Genomic DNA, 24,039 nt, shown 5'->3' with positions numbered 1-24,039 from the left:
TTCGATACTTCAATCAAATAATATAGAATTTTGTTTTCAAAAGTGTATATGTTCATGAAACAGTAGCACACTGATGCTCTTGTTCGGTTATTTACAGTAAAAATGATTTGAAAATGCATAATTACATAATTTAGTTCAAATCTCTGACGCAGTGGCTGCGATTGGGTTCCACAACCGGCGGGGGGGGGGGGGGGGGCAAGGTGCCAAAACTGGGTGCAAAGACAGTATATTTCCATTTGTAGATAAGATTTACCATAGTGCGGAGGCAAAAGTGGCGAAAAGTGAGGGCAACTGCCCCTTAATCGCCACCACTGCTGTGACGTAAAAAAATCGTATTATTGTTGTCTCCGCATAAGATAGAGCTTTTTCAATGTTTGTGTATGTATGTGTCACACTATATGGGATACGTTTTGTTGTTTCAGGTGGTGCAGCAAGATATCGACTCTCACGGGAAGATAGTAAACTCCGTGGTGAAACTGTGCGAGAAGATAGCCGTCGATCCAACAGCCGTTAAGCGCTACGACACGTCACATGTTCGCAGGATTGCCAACTCACTTCAGCGTCGCTGGCAGCATCTTGTTCTTCGTTCGTTGGAGTGGCAGTGCCATATCGAAGCCCTCAACACACAACTTCGCAACGTAAGTACCCTTTGACAGTTTCTCCTGGGTTTCCTAGACAGAAGGGCAAGCAATATGTTGTCTGATTTTAGCCGTGTTCAGAGTTTGTTTACTCAGAGGACGTCCGACAGTTTAGTGAACTAATGGAAGAGTGAACGCTGTCGCTCGTTTATGTAATTCTGTAGTACTATACCTTGGCGGTACATTTCAAACAAACTTGCAAGAATACATGAACGGTTTCCGGAAGAATACTGAGTAGGAAAGGTTCACCGGTTGGGAATAAGTAAGTGTACTTACGTTCAGTGGCGGCGATTGGGTTCCAAACCGGGGGTTAAGGTGCCAAAACTTGGGGGGCAAAGACAATATATTTATTAATGTTTTTTTATGTACTCTCAATAATTAGTATAGATCATATGTTCGGAGCTTTGAAACAAACGACACATCGCTTGGAAGCGAACCCTCAGTATACAGTGGAATCTGTCTAACCGAAGCGGCACCAGCTGCACGTGGCGCTTGTCGCTTATGTCTCGCTCGGACTGGGCAGTTTTCTCAGTAGAGTGAGATTATTTCCGTAACATCTTTGGCTGTTAGGCGTTTGAAGCTTCGGAACGAGTCACAACTCTCGAAGCAGCCAATCGACGAAGCGAGCCGCTGACGTCATCTCAACACAACCTATCGCTAAGCCCCCTACTCAGGATCTACACGCCCACTAGGCTCGCTAGACAGACTCGCGTAGTCCCCTGGAGATGTTCCGAAAGTAATTCGACTCTACCATGCATCGTTTCCGCCTCGTTCTGTTGTTCCTAGTATGCTCGGTGAATGTTTTGCTTTGGGAGATTTCAGACCGAAGCGACACGCACTGCTTGGGAACGAGCCAATGAACTGAAACGTTTCACACCGTACCGGGATGACAGGCCGCACATGCGTGAGTTTGATTGGTGAAATAACGACCTCAGTGGCAGAGTGGTTAGCACAGCGCGCTTGGGTCCTGGGTTCGAATCCCGGCATGGATGTTCTTTCCCGAGTGTCCATTCATCAGTCATCTTCATCTTCGTGATTAGTAGCAGAAAACCGAAGTAAAATGAACCAAACCAATCAATCGATCGATTGGTGAAATGCTCAAACGACACGTGTCGATTGTCGCTTCGGTGTGAAATCTCCCCAAAACTTAAGAGCATCACACATCTAATAAGATGTGTATATGTGTGTACTGTAGGTTTTGAAATAGACCAACGTATAGTCCTGTCAACAATACAGACACTTCCTTTGTAAACCCTTGAGGACCACACTGGTGATCGTATAAGGGGAATTACACACAGCAACAATTAGATCCTAATGCACATCCAACTTTTCATCACTTTAATTATTAATTTCCCCGCCTAACAAGCCTTGCACGTGGCCATTGTTCCTCATTTCATGTCGCATGATATCACTAATAACAGGCTCTGTGCTTTCTTTATCAGTGCTCTGAACACGTCACTTGGTGATTACCTCTCGAATAACTTCCAGCGTTTGTTTGAACGACACTCCAACGTGCTTCGCTTCATATGATGTATTATTGCACTTGCTGTAGATGTAGGCCATGCTGATAAACATATGTGCATAGTGTAGGAAGAGAACATCTGGTTACTATCGTTAATAATGAGAGCAGTTTTCATAAAAGTACGAACGTCAATTTACAACCTAGGCTGTCTCCAACTGCCATTTTACGAGGAGCTACTTACGTAATCATAGACTTAAACGTTTGCTAGAATGTGTGAAACGAATGAGTATTGGGCCAAAATAGCAAGTTGACCATCAGGTCGTGTTCAATAAATAAAAATAGTAATACAAGGATAAAGTACATTACTGGACTAATATATTCCAGGTATAACACAATCAAGGGTTGCATATATAGTTTTATTTTTCTTTTAAAGGTTAGAAACAGTGGCGTACGCAAGGGGGGGTTACCGGGTTTAACCCCCCCCCCCTTGAGCTTTTGAAATATTATGGAATATGCTGTAGAAAAATATTAAAAATGGCTAATTTATCACAGTCAAAGATCTGCGACAGTAATAATAATAATAATAATAATTTGAATTATTATTCCCATGCAGCATGAAGAAAAAACAACATTCCAAACACAATCTAAGCGGCCGCAAAGTTCAATTTTGCAATTTTTTTTGCAAAAAGTCGCGCAGTGACTCTCGCGAGAATTGTGAAAATTCCTTGCTTCGTCGCAGTGTGCCGACCTTATTGCAAACGTTCTTCCCTGTACTGATTTCACATCCCCTTGTGAACTCTCAAGTGATGCTGAGTCTACATCCACATCATTAAATAATGTTGAAGAAGTGCTTTGTGAATCACCTAGAAGGGATAAATGTGTTGGAATGTCTATAAACTTACTTCTCAACGAAAACATAGACTCAGTGGAATTTAGCAACATGTATTCTCGCGCTTCGTCATCACCCTGGGTGAGTTCCATAGGTAAAGGTAATGTAAATTCCCCCGTGCATATAGCACCGTGCCATGAAGGCACACGTAGTGGTGTGGTGGGCCCCAAAGATTCTCGATCTCGAACTATTTTCCGGCAGCCTCCATCCCCCAGGGTTGCTCTCAGGTACCCATTGCTATGAGGCTGGGTGCGGAGACAAGGCTGGATAAATTCCAACCAATTCCGGGAATCGAACACGGATATCCCACGAAGTTGTCCGACTAGACCAGCCCGGCTCCTTGAATGAGTTTCATATTTCGATTTCAATAAATTTAATATATTTGCTTGTTTTATGGATTTTCTTCACACTTAAAATGTCTGACTTATCATATACAAATAACCGTTGACTAGACAATTATTTTGTAACAAAGAAACAAAAGAAATGTAATTTTGTTCTATTTCTTTCATAAATAGCAGCTGCATTAGTAATAATTATTAGTAGTAATTAAATTAATTAATTAATTATAATAATTATTAATTAATTTATTATTATTAATTAATTAAATAAAGTATAATAAAACAATGGTAATATGAATTTGTAGAAAGTTTTCGAAATAACACCCCCCTTGACGAAATCCTGCGTACGCTACTGGTTAGAAATGTTTATATTCTCTCAGCTTGCCCAATACAATTCTCAGATTTAGGTTAGGTTAGGTGTATATTATTCAATCCATATTTTAATATTGATCTGCTAGGGTTAGATCAATACTCTTGACATAGTTGTGACCACCCATAAGAGGGTGGTTAATCACCGGGAATTATGCATGAATTATTTCCTCCGGGAAATATACGTGAATTCTGCTTGAATTTTTCTCCGTAGACGTGAAAAATTGCAACTTTTATTAATCCAAGTTCATTTTAATTTATACATATTTGTAAATACCCTGAAGCAAGTTTTTCACAAAGAGAAGAAACCTGCTGGGAAAATAAAACAGAAGTCTCTCAATCTGTTCACTTTGTTAGTGTTTTTTTTCATAACACACTAACAGACGGAGGATTATTGCAAAATAAGATATTTTGAAGCTGATTAGTTAAATTTGAGTTTGAAATTCTTATACAATTCTTATACAAATACAATTGTACAAAATTGTACAATTAACAATTTTTTTTTGTAGATTAGTATGTATATCCCTTGACATTTGAGACTTGTATTTGTAGATGTATTTCGAGTCTGTGTATGTGAAATGGCAAATTTAAACTCCGTACCTTAAATTAAATATGTACATATCGTTTAATTGAATTAGATTTTTGATACATTTGAATCGCACAGATCCTTTATATTGTTAATATATTTCCGTGTGTGTGTGGTGAGAGGCGGTAGTACATAAGGTTGAAATACGAGGTGCATTCAAGTTCTAAGGTCTCCTTTTTTATTTATTTATTTTTTATTATAAACTACTTACACAACAGAGATGAAACTTCATTTACTTCTCAACAAAGTCTCCCTCTAGACGTACACACTTTTCGCAACATCGACGCCATGATTGCATGGCCGCCGCGAACGCTTCTTTAGGGGTCTGCTTGGTCCACTGGAAAATTGCCGATGCAATAGCAGCACTAGAGGAAAATTTGCGGCCCTGGAGAAAGTCCTTCAGCTTGGAAAGAGCCAAAAAACGCTAGGCGCAAGGTCAGGGAAGTATGGACGGAGCATGTTATCCACTTCAAATTTGTTTTCCATGAAGATCGGCTGAACAATGGCAGCCCGATGAGGAGGTGCGTTGTCCTGATGAAAGAACACAGCTGCAGCCATTTGCGGCCGTTTCTTTCGCAATGCTGGAAGCAACTTGGTCCTCAAATCAGTTTCATAGCTTGTACTCATCATTGTTGTGCCCTTGGGATAGCAATGCGTGAGTATAATGCCTTCGCTGTCCCAAAACATCCCTTTTCTCAGCAATGGACAGCAATGGAGTAACTGGCGGCTGGTTCGTGGGCGAGACTCCTTTGGTTTGTTTTCATACGACGTTCGGCATTCCTTGAACTATCGGACCCACGAACGCACATTGCTCAGGTCCATGACACCACGACAGCATGTCTCAGTCAATTTAAGATGAATATCGATGGGTGTTACTCCATGCAAGTGAAGAAAATGGATAATATCACGCTGGTCTTCCAATGTAAATGATGTCATTTCCAATATCAAAAACATGTCCGTCGTTAGATAGCGCTACTAGCTTCCTATGGGCCGTTTCGTGCCGTCAGGTGGCCTCATCAACCTTCAAGAATGGATGCTTCTTCTCAAACAACTCACGTTTATAATTGCTTCTGTTAATGAAGAAAAAATAGGACACTAATGAAGAAAAAATAGGACACCTTAGAACTTAAATGCACCTCGTAGAGATAGCATCTGGTTGTACTCTTGAATTTTTGCCTTGAAAACGGGGAATTATACTTGAATTTTATCAAGGTCGTAGAGTAGCCACCCTGCATAAGAGCTACAGAGGACAGAGGTTCCGAATTAAAAGATATACCAAGTACGTACTAAATAAGTTAAATTTATAATTGGCGTCGAAAATTCTATCTGTTTTTATGAAAATGCTTATAGAACTGTAAAGTTGAGTACTTATATCTTTGAATGTACAAATATGTCAATAATGGTTGGTGTTTAGGAAACTATACTGTATTTTAATCTTAACTTTGAATTCATCAAGTCTCGTGTATCATCTTTATACATTATATACGTATTTTGAAAAATTAATTTCTCATATTGTAGTTCCACTTCGTACAGGTAATATCGTGATAGTTTTGTATTGACGTGTCCTGGTCAACACGTGTGTTTCTGCCTAGCGCCATTTTGCTCACTTACTGGCAGGACCCTTACGAAACACGTACGAACGACAGGCAGTTTCTCGCACGCGAGGTTATTTCGTAATACGTCTATACAAAACTATCACGATATTACCAACCTTTACCCTATTTTTTTTTTTTTTCAAAACAAGAATCGAAGCTTAAATTTAGCATGCTTCTCCTTCAATATCAGCGAAATGTAGACTAGAACCTTATTCAAACTTGCAAAAGGAGCCCCCCGTTTTGTACTTCGCAGTAATATTCTTGACGACATGTTTGCTAGTATGATTACGAAAATGGTTGCTAGAACTAAGTTCGTGTATACCCAATAATGTTGCTTCCATCATGATGCTTTATAGTGTGTTCGCACAAGGTCTTATCGGAGGATGGCAAATTTCTGGGGGGAAAGGTAGAATTCGTTGAATTGCCTTGTTCTCAAGTTTGCATAATTTAATAACACACTCCCGTGGTTATCAGCAGTAAGATCCGTATAGCATTTCATCAGCGAACGCAGTAGTTCAGACGATGCAAATTTACTACTTCCAATAAAAAAACCTGAAACAATCGCCTACCCTTTTGTACGTCCTTATGTCGTTTTCTGAAACGATCATGCGTGGTATGCACGTCATTTTCTCATTTGAAAGGTTATCTGAATGTCTTGATCATAAAGATACTGACGTAATCTCAATAGAGCCAGCGCGTTTACGAACAGTGGTAGCAGCATAAGAGCCTTGCTCACCGTTCCGCTGAGCGTGTTCAAAAATTGACTACCGCTTCCATCGGATTTCTGGTGTAATCTGTATAATGCCAAGCAGAAGTTCATGATTTGTTGATAGTCAAGCCCAGGATTTGATTATAAAAGATTGCAACACGAACACCCAGAGGGTACGTATTTACTGTTCATTTTCGTTGTGGGTTTTTCAGATCTTATCGCGACTGAAAATTGTGCAGAAGCTAAAACTCGTGCCTTTTTTTCAAGAAAGAAGAAACTTCCAGAAGATAAAAGGTTCCTGGCCACTGTAATTTTCCAAACTTGATTGCCTGTATTGTGGTCGTACATAGTCGAGTCTCGGTTTCGACAATAACTGCCTGTCCTTCTTAGAGGCGGTTCAGTGTAGGGGAAAAAAAGTAAGTTTCATCGTGCACGTGTGGGTACGCATAATCTTTCCTCACTCGTGCCGAACTGATTTTTAGATTTTTCGAGGTTTCATATTATGCTGGCGTCATGCAGATTGTCGCGTCCAAATTGTTAGCTCATGCATAACGTATTCGTGCTGTTGAATTAATGTTTCATAGTGGAATTGATTCCTGGATGTAGTGATTATATATATTAAGGGGGGGGGGAAGGACGTGTTACCCTTTTTTCGACTTATAACTAAACAAGAATATGGTAGTCAAATGTATATAGCTCATATTGACAGATTTCATACCAACTTGCAGGTGCCAGATAGGTTTCTTGCAATATTATCTCTAAATAAAGTTTACGCAGGTTTGTGTCCAGTGTGAATGAGTATTGCAACAATTTGTTGCTACATGTTTGTTTTCATCCCGGAAAGGGGGGGGGGGCACAGCTGCACTATATTTAGCGACTTAGCAAGTTAGAGAAAATACTGAGCACCACATCAGTTTGTCGGAAATTTTGCTTGCAGTATCTCGTACGACTGGCGACGATCTTCGAAAAACATGGCATACTGTCGTATATTTCATGACGTTTCACTGTCACATATCGCTTACATGTTGTTGTTTTTAAAAATTGAAATTACACTCTTAAGGTAAGAATAACATTTACAGGCATCTTCGTATTTCTTGATAAGTTATCGTACATGCTTGCCATATCTTGCCTGCAACGCTGTAAACTTCCGACTACACATCACATATTTTAAGCTTCAATTTTAATCTTAGATGAATTTCGGATTAAAAGCTTGCCTTTGAAACGACACTGACGATTTTTAAATAATATTTGTAAAAGTAAAACTTAGTTTTATATTCATGTTAGTACGAATACTTTTCCCATATACATAACACGCGTACCATTCCAACTTTTCTCATATACACGTATAATTTCAAATATTTATTGTTCCACATACAAACAGGACATATTTTCTCGAGTTGTCAACCACCTACAAGTATCAGATACGTAGTCAGTGATAACCTCTCGGGAAAGTTGATCTATTCCCCTTATAAACGGCAGACATTTTTAGATATTATCACTTATCAGTTTACATTATTTGTTATCTTATAAGAGGGACTGTAACACCAAACCTGTTGGTGTGATAGTCGTCACGGAGTGTTTGTTTGGGAGTGATTCTTTGTTTGTTAGTGAGAGAGGCAACAGCAGTGTTTTTGTAAAGTAGTGATCCTGTTCTACAGTTTAAAATCAACATAGCGTGTGCATTTGTGTTATAATGTGGCGATTCGTATGTTAAATGTGACAAGTGAGTTTTGAAGAATTTTTACTGTGGTAAGTAAGATATTTGTACTCCTGTCTTCATGTTGTTGAACATTAGTAGCACTAGTTGCGTTTTCTTCAAAGATACATAAATGAGTGACGAGCACGGTTGTAGTGTTTCAACTGGCCAACAACGATATAAGATGGAGGAGGATGCGACAGTGTTTATAAAACTCAGTATAGCCAATGTTGCAGTAGAGAATGACATTCATAAAACAAAAGCTTTAGTTCTGCAATCTCCCTCTAGACGTAACAAGTCATGATGGATTTACAGCAGCGATGTTTAGTTGATTGGGAAAAATACAAGAATGAAAACCTTGGTGCTTGTGGCTGACTGTCTGGAAGATATCCGCTGGTTCTCACAAGGTCATAAATGTAATTTCGTGCACTGTCATTATCCGGAATTTGCGTAAGCCTAGTTCTCTCTGAAGATTTTTTATTCAACTTGGAAGCGGCAACACTGTTTCCTGGATTTGAAAATTTATAGAGAAAAATCCAAGGTCAGTGCATAAAGTGCGCCTGAAAGTGCACGTTCACAGCCTTCTAATGATTTTAACTTTTTTTTATCGACTTGTGCACCGAAGTGAAACACAACCTTTTTGGTGCGTAAGTGTTTTTCATTATTCATAGAAGCGGTAAATATGGGTTGATGGGAAACATTGCAAAGGATTCTGAATGATTTTTGATGTGTTCATTTCATTGGACACAAAAAAGAGACACATTAAAGCAGTTGCACACACTCCTTATTGTAAGAAGTTTGATAACAGCAATAACTCTTTTGTTTTACTCCAAATGCTACGATGTTCGTCACTTAATTAGCACTATATTTTAATTACTTCAGTGATTTCGTAACTGGTACCTATAATTTATTACAGCATTCAGTTCTTTCCATTTCGTTACCGATTTTGAATTTGCTCTTTCCAGCCATTAATGTAAATTGCTTTGTAAAGGGAAGTGCTACTAATACCAAACTACATGGTGGGTAGATTGTCTTCTGCCCACTCAAGCACACATAAATTTCCCAACTTCTAGAGCTTCAGAGGTACAACCATACTCAATTACAATGCGCGTCATTCATCGTTCGGCTTCTGGAGTAAATCAGTCTGAAAAACCGGTTTTCCTGACTTAGATCATCCTTGAGAGAAACATGTCTTTGGAACACAACAGCTGCTGCATTCCCTGATGCAGTTGTTAATCTGTGACATACTAGTTTGACGTTGCTTCAGATCCGCATTGCAAACTAGTTTGTTCTTGGTTCCCGTCTCAGAGTGAAGTATGTTCCTACTTATCTGTTTCCATATCTTAACATACATAGTTTCAGTGTGTGTTCAAAAAATCCATGAAACGTATGCATGGCATGATTTGCATTCAAGCGTGATTGAATTGCACAATGTAAGATGAATAGCCCGAGTGATGAAAAAGATGGAGGAATTCTAAGGTACAAACACTTGTGTATTGCACTAATACAGTACATCAAGTGAGTGGAAATTCATTTTGAGTTCATTTCTGTCCGCTGTGAGTGATAATACAGAGAAAGGAATTCTCACGATCTTACCTTCGAATGTTTTAATTCGGTACTTTTTACACATATCATTTACATCAGGTTTTGCTGAAGATAGGTTCTGGTTGCAGAAGATGGAGTTGGTTTGTCGACAGAAGAAACATGTGTAAGAGAATCAAGGGTATTAAGACTTAGTCAAGTTGTCTTCTGTAGCGGATTTTTCCAAAGCCTTCAGTTCGTTCAAACTTGAATGCAGAAATCAACTCTTCATCCTGTTTCATGTGCATAAAGGTCTTGTTTGTTTCAGCAAAAGACAGCACATTGAAACTAATACTGATCAAAAGTATAACGAATTCCTCATCTGTTGAGATTGTGTTTTACTTTTCGCTCAACTCATATTGCCTACTTTATGAACAACATCGTAACAAATATTTAGTTAAGACTTGCTATCAAAGAACTAAGTACTACAGTATCTGACATTGAGATAAGTGAACTGTCATGTATAAAGTTGATATCTGGTCCTACACTCAAAGAGCAAACAATTATACAAACCTTATTAGCAGAACTAACATTAGGCCATGTTCTATGCGGTGGTTATTACTTGAAGTAAGAGAAGCCATGGGTTAGAGGAGTGTAATTTATTGATCCTTGTTGTCATGCTCTAAAATGCAAGACGGCAATAGTTTGATTTTTTAATGAAATAGAGGTCAGGTTTTCATGAATGGCTAAGAAATTAATATTACAGTTCAAGTCTACGACAAGGGTGATATTTGAATGCTGAACAAGAATAGTTTCTCCTATGTACTTTAGCAAAAAGTTTTCATGACATGATACGGTCAACATTTAAAGGTGTACGTAACGTGAAAGCTTCTATTAGTGGCAAGTATCGACCATGAGAGTTTCTCTCGGCGTTTTGCAGCAACCAATAGTATGACAATACGCCTACGATTACATCAAAGAAATAACGTCACGCTTTCAATTTCCTCTTATCTCTCCCATTGTACTTGTTCTGTGTGGGTGCTGTATCAGTGTGTAATGTGATGGTTGGACACAGAGTTGGGAAAAACGATGCAGTTAGTAGGAAATAGTAATAAACGAAATAGAGTTTGTCGCGATCACTTTCATGGATACGTGAGTCTACTTTATTCCGATGGCCGAATATGTTTGACTTGAATCTTGCAAATGTGTATGTTATGATTTTTTAAAGATTTCTATTTAGCGAGAATTTAGGGATGTGTGGAATGAAGCACGGATTATGCGTAAGTTTTGCTCATGAACATGAAAAGTTTGTCTTTCTAAACAGCTGGAAGGAAATATTCATAGTCAACACATGTTTAGCATAATTGTTCCTTGTGTGTCTACAAATTATTGAACACAATGACCTTGAGAAACACTTTATTCCTATCAAACAAAATGTAATCTCTCCTATTATTGTCTCTACCGAAGTTCTTTTTCCATTATCGAGAATGTAGCAAACCAGGAAATGACGTAGCATGTGATATTTATCTGCCTTTCCGAACCTGTGAACTTTTAATGGCAATTGTAGTCTGTGCATCATTATCTCTGTACAGTTTAATTCTACACTCTGCATGTTAATCTGAAAATGTACTAATGAGGGAAAGAGTTCAGTGTAGGAAGTGGGATAAAAGTGTAGCTTAGCTTTATTTCATTGGGATCTGGCAAAGACTAAAATTATTTTTTACAAGAAATATTCATATGTTTGAAAATGGAACTGTTTGTTATTAACACACCAAAATCACGGCAACAGGTTTTCTTTAGCCACACTACACGATTGGATTGCAATAGTACTTAAGCTATTCAAAAGTACTATTGCAGTCCAATCGTGTAGTGTGGCTAAAGAAAACCTGTTGCCGTGATTTTAGTGTGTTAATAACAAACAGTTCCATTTTCAAACATGTGAATACTCTCACGCAAATACATAAGGTAGTGAAATCAGTTATTGGCACTAAATGTAATAATTTCACTTCCAAATGTACAAACAAGCCCTCGTCCCAAGATGTCTCCATAACTCGTTCACTGTTGATCGCATGTTGTCATGGTAACTCAGTCATAGATGTAAAGTACTGATGGTGCACTCAGTACATCTCGTGAGTCACCTACTGTCATTATCTCCCTCGGAATGATAAATACACAACTGGCCGACCTAAGCAGTCACCTTTATTCGGTTTTATAGGCAGTAATTATCAGTATAGCATGCGTTTACAGTAACAGTACGGGTTTCCAAAAATCGTCACTTCTGTGAAAGCAAAAGGCGTGGTTATTTGATACTGTACGATGCGTGACACGCACCCTAGTTCTTTTCATCACCGCAAGGAAACCATTTCATCACACGGGTACCTTAAACCCGGGAAACACGACCATAAATTCAGCAAATGAAGGGGTCCTGGAAACATGCTGAAAGGTAAGCTATACTTTTCCAGTTCTTTTACGTAACGCGATAGACATTCGTGCGTGGCTCAGTTAATTAAACCGTACGGATTAACCCTACCATCCCTCGGGAATCAACACACCTAATTTTGGCGTGCTGTAAATCCGAGGGTTGCTTTATGCTCACCTGTTATTTTGAGTGCGGAACAGGATTTTAATTGTGGTCCGACTCTCCGCAACCGTTGGCTGAAGTGCTCCTTTTGGCCAATTTCGCATGTGATTTTTCTAACGTTGCAACCTTGGTAATTTTGATCATATGTTTCCAGCCTGGGAGTGGAAGCTAATGGCTTGGATAGCTTTTGCGAATGCGTGGTGCGGGGGGCGGTATTGGGTGTCTATTACGGTACTTGGGTTGGGTACTGAAGATGATATCTAGTGTGCGTTTTGTTGTTTTCGTGTTAGTGAGCGTTACGTAACCCAAGAGCATTTATTGTCGAAGCGAATGTGATTTTCTGCAGTTATGTACCGAGAAAACTGGTTTCTCAATAGTAGTAGTATCAACTGTGTTGATTGACACTAGACAATATTTCAGTGTCTGAAATCATTCAATCGGTGCTCTACCAAATGGCAGGATTTCAACACTTCATAGCAGTGTAAGATTCACTTAATATCACCGTGCAACTTCACCTGTTCTGTGCCTCTGACTGTTTCTCTTTACTGCAACGTTTCTCAACCGCCAGCCCCTGACATCAGTTATACCTAACCGCGAGAGATTATCCTGAAATTTGTCAGTTTACTTTGTGCAGTTATTTTCAATAACAAATATTTTATAGCGGAAATACGGCGTTCAAAATGCAACATGCCAATTAAAAACCAGCACTTAGCAAATACATTTAATGATTTTGTCCCGAGGAAGCTAGAAGATTTTATTAGATCGAATGGTTGACAACTATTTTAAACCTAATTGTATATTTGTCAACAACCCTTGACATAATCGAACTGTTACTCTTTTTAATTATGCCATAATTTATTTATTACCATTTAATTTCAAGTGTGCATGTTAATTACCGCATAATTTTTTAAAAAAATTTTCACATAAGGTTGAGACCCACTGCCATGGTGGATCTTGTAGCACTTCCTTCTGAACGACTGCCCCAACCCATTTGTTTATCTTCTTAGTAATTCCATTATTGTTCTTTTCATACTGTCCACTTTTTGGTTCAACCACATTTCCAAATTTGCTGACTGACTACTTTTGTTCACTTCTTCGTAACGTCCAGGTTTTTGATTCATATAATGCTACACTCCACATAAAACACCTGATTAAATCCTTCGTTAGTTCTTTGTACAAAGGTCGCTATTGCTATCCTCTCTTTGTTGGTGCACGGAAGCTATCTATCCACCTATCCAATTCTTTCACCACAAGTTCACAATTTAATTGTCCTTGTTTTTTTCTCTCCGATAATCATTCGTAGTCTTGTTCACCTTTATATCCCGTTTTGCTCGCAGTGGTTATTTAACTTCTCTAACATACTGTTTACCTCCCTTTTGCCTTCCTCTAACAAGACTGTTTCGTCAACATATATTATATTTTATTATATATTTTATTCTTTATCCTATTATTACACCTCCCATACCAAATTAGTGTCTACACCTCGTGGGGTTACACTAAGCTCGAACAACGCTCTTCCGTTCTATCTGCTGAGTTTCAAGGTCATTAGAGATGCCAATTAGATTACAGTCTACTCCTATTATAAGTAAACGCGAAGTAGCATTTTAGTCCTCGGCCATAGCAATCAACAATCTGTTTCATTCTCAAAGTTCCGCCAGGGGTCCTAGATTCGAGGCACGTGTCCCCCCAAATTTTGCACGTTTATTGAACTTTACAAGTTAATTGAAACTTTTTGATTATGTCCCTCCCAAAGTCAGATCCCAAGTTACGGCCATGTATGTATGAATGTACTTTTCCTCGGTCCCAATCAAAAGAAGTGTGTTCTGATTAAACCATGTTCCATATCTTCTAAGTCCCTCTCGCTTGGTTTATAAACATTGATGTTCTCGAAATATCATACGTAGAATACATTATCCCTTTTGAATCTACATCAGCAAGTGCTTGCTTGACACCTTGCTCCGATTAGATTCGTTTAATGCCTGTTGACTTTATCCAGCATAGCCCCTTTTCTAGAGAGTTGGTTTTGTATGTTTCTGTGTCGACCACGCATGTGACACCATCTTGAAAGACAGTGTAATTCGTTTCATCAAGTTCAGGAACGTCAAAAAACGACAAAGAATGCTTTTTCTCCGCCTTGCAGTGCTGGTTGAGTGCCCCTTTTCCCACCAACATCGAGGCCACGCCCGGAACGAACCATGAAATTGGCTTCGGACTTTTCATGAATTACGTAACCACAAATTGTAGCAATTTTCATTAATGGCTACCGTGACAAAAATATCCTGTTCCTCCCTTCCTGTCCCTTATTTCTTTCATTCTTTTCTGGGATCGCAAGTGAAGAAGATAAGAGGATAAACAGGAACTGCAGTTTTACTTTCTTTCTTTGAAATAAACAATGAATCAAACTCTACAATCTGCAAAATCATTTGAGGTCAATGTTCTAGTTCGTTTGTGATTTCTTGAACGATCTTTCTTAAACCTAGACCTGCACTTTTGTTCTCCCAGAAATCAAGACTAACATATTAGTAACATAAATTGCCGTCTGTGGCGCTGTGCAACGGCTTCAAAAGTGTTGATAATTTATTTGTATCACTCACAAAGTCGTCTTGTAAGAGTAGTATTTTTTTTTACACACTTCGATACAGGTCCGGATCTGCCTACTGGAATACAATTGCCATAAGAATAGCCTTTAGTAAGTTTTATACACCCCTTCGTCAATTCGCTCTGGTTGAACAATGTACCATCAAGATTGTATGGCAGAATAAGGTCATTAATATTCTTTGGCTACAATAAACCACGAACATCTGTAAGTTGGTCATTATATATACTAATAGAGTACATGCGACCTGAGAAATATTAAATTCATAATTAATTTTCTAGTAATAATAATTTGCAGTTTAATTTCAACTCTTCGAAATTCATATTTTTAATAGGAGTACATAAGTAAGGCAAGTGGGCTCTGCAAGCATGGGATGAAATGGAATGTGCATACCAAGATACAGTCATGATTAATATGTCCTTTGTTTCGAGGAGAAGCTTGCTCATAATGAAATGTAATATGTTATGTTGCAGCGAATTATTTGATTATTCGTTGTAATCATGGAAGTAGGCAGGATATGTTTCGGTTTGGGGGGGGGGATTCCAGCCCCTTCCGAAATAAAATCAGTGAAGCCAGTGAAGGTAAGTGCACTATATTTACCTTTGTGCCAATGATGATTAGCACAAATCATTCATTTAATTACATAGTTAAAGGTGGCACCGTTTATTTCGCAAATATCCTCGAGGAATGCTCTAGGAGGATCTGGCAACACTTTAAGCGAGCATCAACGAACGTGCCCGTTTTTGTACGAATCGAAACAACATCTTTCCTCTTTAGATTGAATAATGCTTATTAGGTTAATAGCCTCAAGATGGTGTTCCTACATTCCCAACCATTTAATCTCACGACCACGGCAATTGGTTCGTGTAATTCCAGAAGTTAAAGAACAAAAATCATCATGGAATGTTAGCCCTGTTAACGCACTTTTGCTGAAGACATTTGTTATTCAGTTAAAGAGTTGATGTAAACTTGGGGCGTCTTTTCTCAGCCATGACATCATGCACGGCTCTTTCAAAACAGGAACTCGAGTGCGGCGTGCACTTAATAGTGTGTCAGTTGTCTCCGTCAAGAGTGTAACCAGGTTTTCATCGAGAAAAGGGTTGAATGACATTGCTGAAGTCTTGCCAGCAGATTCGGGGTACGCCCTTCACGAATTCAAGTTGTAATGGAAATTGTACAAACATTTTTAGGCCAATTTGCTTTTGCTTCGTGTTCTTTGTGAGTGTTCCTTCATCAGTCTTATCTAATCACCACTCTTCCTCGTCGTCGCGATTAGCCAATGTGGCAGAAAATCGTCTCTAAATAAGAAACTAAACTATCCTACTAGGTAGTTACAATAACTTGTTACGTGTTGTTATTTTTTGAAGACATTTGTAAAAGTGTGCATTAACAAAAAATTGGAAACTTGTTTTTCGAACGTGTATTGTTGTCTCGTTTGCTTTTTGTTTCAATAACGTTATTTTCAAATAGTTAAAAAAGATGAAACATTTCTATTTAACAAGGATGTGACTACGAAAATATTTTGGGAGGATTTTTGGCGAGGTTAGTTATGATAAACATTATTTCTCTCATCACCTCTCTGGCTCTGTGTGTGTAACGGTAGTATGCAAACAAAATGAACCAATTTTTCATGCTTTAGGATTGACGATTAGGGGGCAGTTACCGCACCCCCCACTTTTTGCCACTTTTTCCACCACAATATCTCCTCTGAATGTTAAATCTTGCCTTCAGAGAAAAAAGTAAACTGTCCTTGCCCCCCCCCCCCCCCTTACCATAGTTTTGGCATCCAATCGCCGCTACTGTGCTTTAGTATTTATTTCGAAGGTATTTCGGAGGAGTTGGGCTCCCAAAACGCTACTATGCCTTTGGCTAATTAAACCATTAATGAGCATATACATGTTTTTATCTTTTCTAAGGCTTCTTAATGGATAATAATTCAAATTAATTTTTGTGTAACTATACGTATATTTTATTCACTATTACGTATACTTATTTCTACTGGTTTCATTAAGTCCTTGTAATCATGTTATGCAAGAACGATTACTTTTAAACCTGATATTGTAGAAAACTAAACGAAAGGTTGACAACCCTATTACCCCAGCTTGTTTCTAGTCCATTCAGTACAATGGGATCCAATAGTATTGTTCGACAAATTGTCCACGACTATTTTCATTGATTTTTCTCTTATATCCTATGTGTTTTTAAGTGATGGATTTTTATGCATGCTGGTGCAGAAATTGTCAACAGCAAGTTTTCATTGACTATGAATCCATAGCTCTGATTTTCATAAAGACTTGAAGGTCGGGGGGGGGGGGGATACGATCGTTTCGACATGTAATGACAGTTCAGACTTCCAAATTGCTATATTGCCCACGCTTCCCAACATGGCGACCCTGTTCCCTTGTCGAAACAGAACAAACGACTCGTTTGAAACGAGTCTTAACGAAACAAGCTTCGCAATTCAAATCGAAAAACAACACGGGAACTCCCGTCCAGTATTTGATCACAGCTTCGCTTCCACATCATCGGTGCCGGCGAACAAAAGGCGATCACCGTGAGGGAACAATGTCCGCCCTGGATGGTAATTGGTATTTGGATCCAGCTCAATTCTCCGAACACCCGGTGTTGGCACAAAAGCTTTCTTCTTTTTCCACGGGATTCCGAATTGTGTCGGCCCGGGCCATCTGCCGTCCATGTTGACAGATACAAAGGTCTGTCTGTTCCGTAGCAAGTGCATTCACTGATGCGGTACCCATGGGAGCGAGGAGATTGTGTCAATTGTCACCAGAAGCTCGATCAAGAGTGAATGACGTCAAAACACGATGGATTAATAATTCTGTTTCAGAAATAAGCAATGTCGAAATAGTTTTCTGAAGAAATTTTTGTAACTTCAAAATACACCTGTCTTGTGACATACTTGATAGAATAAACTAAGGATCATTAACTTCCTATCAGGTACCTGTAATGAATGCTTACACTAGAGCCATCTACCGATACGATCCAAATAACCTGTTGTTACATAGAGAGAGCCCTTATTGGAACCGTAATTTAAATCATGTTTAGCCTATCAGCAAAGTAATATTTTCAATTCAACCTTATTAGAGTGTACAAACAGCTACAGTACAGTTTCAATTCGATGTAGAAATTATCCTTACTAATTTCTCTTAAAATAAATTGCATAACATTAGCATGAAATAAGTATTTTGCTTCGTTTAATCGACTAACCTGCCACCTGGCGGAGGATTTCAAATTATACCACTTTCGTACTGCGAATACCTTCGAGTTTTCGAGTGCTCTCTTCACATCAAAGAGTAAAGATGGGAAGAGCAGTTTCCCGCCTGCACTGGCCAATTATTGCCAAAATCCTCGCCAATAACAACAACAAAAAAATCTAATTTCAAATATTAAATCGGCGTAATTACTTTGTTTGCCACCTCGTTGGAGACATTGCGACGGCCAAAAGAGTGTCAGTAACTTGCAGCTGCAGAAACCGACCGTGCCTGCTAAACAGAAATATGTATGAACGACCGTCGTCTTCAATTTGCCTGAACAAAAGACAGTCTACTTTCAGCTTTCCACCCCTCTACCCAAGAACTCTATACGCATTGATTCAAATAAATACTGACAAAATTTTGTTAAAGCTGCGTCATTTGTACAGTGAGATACATGAATATTACCAGGCAAATCGACCATAACCATTGGATCAATTTTCTCTTGTATCCCTACCTACATGGTTTGAGGAATGAAATTGAAATTTGATTTTTTTTATCTCCATTGCATTGGATAAAACGAGGTGCAATAGCATAAGCATAGTAATATCTTGACTTATCATATTTACGCATCAGCATCATCATCATCATTCTGCATGGGTATTTGGTGATGTAAGTACCGTCCCGTAGGACTGCTTTTCTTGGGTGTAGAGTGCTGTTTAGAAGTGGAGAAATAGAGAATTTTGATGAATTGGGTCGAACAGTTTGCCGCTGCAACTGCAACAGCGGGGTTTCTAGTGTGGGGGGAAGTGGTTTGCTCCTGTTTACTTGGCTGGAGCGAGAGAATTGAGGTTTTGTCCTCTCAGAAGGGTACTGTTTGCCTCCTTGGAGGCTGAGCGTGATGGCAGGTCGTTTTAGGTGTTTTGCTCCCTCAGCTTGTGTGTGGATATTGGAATACATATGAAATACAGTTGGGATGCATACTAATGAATATTACATGAAAACATATAAGGGATATATGGAAATCATAAAGGATACTCTTAAGAGTCACTTTATTCGTTGCTTAACAAACTTTGTTGCCAGGATCTAAATATTACTTAGAATTAAGTTGATACCCAACATGTTCACTGAACTGTGACGATTCATGCAAGAGCAAGACGTTACGATGCACGTCTGTGTAAAAAGTAGCGTTGAATTGTTCAAAGCCATGAAAGTATTGTAGGTTTGAGTTTATGTCGTAAGCAGCAACGCCATCTGTAGGAACAGAAGGTTAAAGAGCAGAGAGAGTCCAGAAACAAAAGAAGCATTAACCACAAAATGAGTCGATATCGCAACTGACAGCTACGTACGCGACTTGAAGTACATTTTGTTTCCTTCCCTTGCACCTGGCCGCTGTGCTTCATAAAAGCGGGTTGTAAAGAAGATAAAGGTAAATTGCAAACAAAGCCGCACGGTGAGTCATACTCCCACTACGTCACACGAGTGGAAGCCACGCTGGATAACATTTTTTGTAAAACCTCTTTCTGTTCTGGATAGCGTCGACCGTCGCCTGAGTACAGCCAGACCAGGAAACACTCTTTACGTACACTTACGTACCAAATGATGTGCAAACTGTCAGTTAGAAATTTCCAAGCACAACGCACGCAGAGAGCCCAAAATGTGTCTGTTTACACGCACAAAAATGCTATTTTTTTTACTCTCCAACAACTAGTCGAAGTTTATAAATTGCTGGTGGTGCATTATATGACGACGTATCAAAATTATTTTGATATCTGTGCTTCGTGCAAAAGTACGAAACGAGGAACTTTTCATCATCGAAGTGATACAGTACCTATATGTTTATGGAAAGGAAGCAAATCGTCAATTTAAATAGTGAACTCAAGTTTGAACTTGTCTAAAGCGCCAAAATATTTTCAATTTATTTTGAATGTAATGATTTGTAATAATAATAACAATAACAACAGTAATAAAAGGAGACATTGGGTATGTATGTGAGCTATTGGGTTACGCTACGCTACTCCTGTGCCTTGGCAACCGTTGAGATGTAACTAATGACTAGACCTCGTATTTTTAGGTTCTAAAAATCCTAAAATAGATGCCAAAAATCCTAAAATAGGTTCTAAAATTACTAAGATAGGATTTAAAAATATTTAATTAGACTAAAAAATCCTGAAGTAGGTTGCAAAAAACTTAAATGGTTCAAAGATTACTAATTAGGTAAATACAATTGTTAAAAATAAAATTTCCAAGGAACCGTGAGAAATTTTGTAACAATCAAAAATATTAATTTTCTAACCAAATTTTAATTTCCATGAATCATTTTCAAAATGATCCACTAATTATTCTAATACTAATACTTGTAATGTTAGCAAGTTACTTATCGATATGATGAATGAATTATGTAATATAGGCCAATTTCCTTCACAATACATTCACATTATCCTTAGACAAAACCCCACCTTCTATATGTGAGGATCATCTTATATTATGAAAATGATCTTTACACGGATGCTTAGTCGATGGTGCAAATTTGAATGCTAGAAAGCACCAAAAGTATCAGATCAGAAGTTTGCACTTTCGACTGTGCTGGCAACAGTGGCGCCAGAAATTCTGTTTTGTTTAGAGCTTCAAAAAAAACATTATGGACTTACAGGGAGGGAAATCGGCAGAGAATATATTTGAAACAAGTTAGTCATTGATTTTTTTCGTAACCAAACAGAACAAATACCTCTGTGATATGTAAAAACAATGTAAAAATCTTGAAAAATATATAAAAACCTAAAAAGATGTTTCATTTAGGCACAAAAACCTAAAATAGGTTCCAACAAGCAACATAGGTTATTTTAGGCACTATAATACGTCATCAGTTGTTGCGTTGTTTAACATTAAAACGCTGAGGTAACTTTTTATTTCTCATTTGACTGCAAAGGAAAAATACGTTAAAAACTTAATGAGACTGGCGTACCCAAGGGCGGGTTGGGGGTTATAGCCCCCTCTTTTGGCCAAGTGTTTCTAAAAAGGAGGATAACGTCAAAGGCAGGACTATATAAAAAAAAAAGTATACGTAACCCCTCCCCCCTTCGAAAATCCTGAGTACGCCACTGAATTCCACGGAATCTAGTCCAGAAGATTCACTGACGACATCAACAAATAGAGGACTCTGGATTCACGTTCAACAAATTACCCAAGTTCCTTGAATTTTTGAGAAAATAACCATATTGTTAAATCTTGAACAGGAGGGGGGGGTAATGTCACGTTACACGGACTTCCTCAACACAAGTGGAACAACGGACGGTGCAAGATCCACAATCAGCCGCGGACGTCCAGAAACAATGCACGCGCACGGTCGGACTAAGCCTTATCATTAGGCGCGCCTATTAAATTGTCCCTCGGTAATAGGCATTATGGGAGACAGGCCGAGGCCACGGAGAATGTGGGACAACCAGCTGCCTCCAGCAACGGGTTACTGCTTCCACCTGCAGTAAAATTGAGTTACTGCCGGTCACAGCGCCCCGTTCCGACCTTGCTGACCGAAGACAAACCGCGCAGCCTTGACCGGGTAGCCTGGGGACAGGGAAAGTGGTCCGCAGACGCCCCAACAAGTCTCACCCCCCGGGACCCAGACGAACGCCCAAGTACAATGAGTTGGCAGTTTTTTCCTGTTCAAGATCTCCCTGGAAAGATGCCTCTCTTTTTACCAATGCCATCTGTATACCATGCAGGTGCTACAGTTTTACGCGATACCCAAGGATGTATTTAGGGGGAGGGGACCAGGGGGACCGGACCCCCCGAAAGATTCACTAAGTACAAAATTGAATTATTTCCTCCAAACTTATTCGAAGGCTTTGAATAACATTAGAACATTTTTCCAAGATTTATTACTTACTACTAAGAACATAATATTAAAAAAAAATATTACCAGGAACTTTTCTTTTCGTCAACTGTATCTAACATCTTTTTTATATATTCAATAAATATTCAATTCTTTATCTATTTGACATTAATTTCCTTGCCAAGGTAGTTTTTTTTTACAAATTTTTGCTACTTTAACTACACGTAAGCTAGTTAATGAATACTTGCTATTATATAATAATTTTTTTCCGTCCTTTTACCTATTCATGTAATAAAAATATATTAATAAATTTCAATATTTTAATTAATACTATTTTAATTAATTTAATATAATTATATATTTTTTAGTTTAAACATTATTATATTTATTATTTTGAAACACTTGGTTCGGACCCCCCCCGAAACATATTTCTAGATACGTGCCTGGTGATGCTCTCTGTCGCTTGTGACTGTACCATGGGTCGAACAGTGGGGTCGACCCCCACCGGAAAGCTTGTTATTTTTGTAGTTAATAACATAAAACTAGTTCAGTTAATTAGTCTTCGAACAGAATAACCAAAGTAAAAAAGTGTGTTAGATCGAAAAAAATGAGTGTAAAATGCAGTTTTCAAATTTTAAAAAATCAAAATTTTTGTCAGTGGTCACCGAGAGTAAATTTTATGACTAAACTCTTGATTTTTAATGCTATATCTTGAACGAGATGCATAAAACTTAATAACAAATCAGGGTCTATAATGACTTTCCACTACATTAACTGCAGGAAATGCAAAAATAAAAGAAAATGAAAAATAGTTGGGTTGGATATTGATGGTTCGAGTAAAATTGTCTCCAATATAATAATAATAATAGTTCGCAATTCGGTATAATTGTTTTATTTTTATTAGTTGATAATAGTTATTGTTTTATAACAATACTTGCCTTGTTGTCTCTAGTATTCAAGTTTTATCAAAGGCCTGCCCCTCCCACAAAAATTTCTTTAAACGCCCATGCACGGTACCACATCGTGTATCAATGTAAAATATTGCCATTGGAGAAAATCCTCAAGTTTTCAATCAGCGCAGTGTAGATACGTTTCATGGGGGCGCTACTGTAACTTTAGCCCACATATGATTAAACATTTTCATGCAGGGAAGAATTGGAGGTACTCACAGAAGTCCAATTTATGGTCATTTTGCACTAAATATACTTTTAAATCCCCCTAAAACTGACCTAACCTCCCCAGATGGGAAATTTTTAGATAAATCCGTGTGTCATTATGTAGATCCACTGCGGTATAGTGAAAGTAACTGCCTAGGTTTCAGAAATCTTGCCGTGAAAGAAAATAGTAAGAAACAAAGGGAGAGAAGGGAAATAGTAAGAAAGAGACAGAGGGGGAATAGTGAGAAAGCAAAGTTTCACAATTTTTGGACATGAAGCATGAAATTTTGAATTTAAAATTTTTCATAATCTAAGATATCTAGAAATTCGTGCGCTACTTTTGAATCTTTAATATCACAGTACAGGGCTAGCATAAATGATTCATTCGTTTTGAAAAGTCTATATTTTCAAAAGTATTACACGTACACACATGAAAGATATATGAAAAGAACCACAAACTCACCAAGTTTATACACCCTCTACAAATGTTCGATATGTGCCCCTTTGGTTACACTACACACGTCCAGACGATACTCGAGCTCATTCCATACATTTTGTAGCATAGTCCTGTCAATGGTCTGCACTGCAGCACTGATGCATTCTTTGAGCTCGACTAAGGATTCCGGTAGTGGGGGGACGTAAACAAGGTCCTTAACGTACCCCCACAGGAAGAAGTCGCAGGGCGTTAAATCAGGAGATCTGGGAGGCCAGGGGAACAAAGCCTGGTCATCCTCACAAATTCGTTTAGGTAGTCACAAACTGGGATGTTCCAATGAGGGGGTGCCCCGTCTTGTTGGAAGACAAAATCCCTGAAGTCAGCACTGAGTTGCGGGAACAACCACAACTACAACATATCCAGGT

General features: G+C 38.5%; 1 protein-coding gene across 1 annotated transcript in view; it reads left to right on the top strand.

Moving 5' to 3' along the window:
- The window catches only part of klar (klarsicht), a 495,292-nt gene that overhangs the window by 308,155 nt on the left and 163,098 nt on the right, over positions 1 to 24,039 (top strand). The window contains exon 6 of the mRNA XM_083124917.1: positions 423 to 638. Coding sequence (XP_082981043.1) covers positions 423 to 638 — 216 coding nt within the window. The remainder of the gene's footprint in view (positions 1 to 422; positions 639 to 24,039) is intronic.

This window comes from Lepisma saccharinum, chromosome 7 (assembly GCF_977018435.1).
Source record: "Lepisma saccharinum chromosome 7, izLepSacc3.1, whole genome shotgun sequence".
Lineage (NCBI taxonomy): Eukaryota > Metazoa > Arthropoda > Insecta > Zygentoma > Lepismatidae > Lepisma > Lepisma saccharinum.
This window is presented reverse-complemented; position numbering and strand designations above follow the sequence as displayed.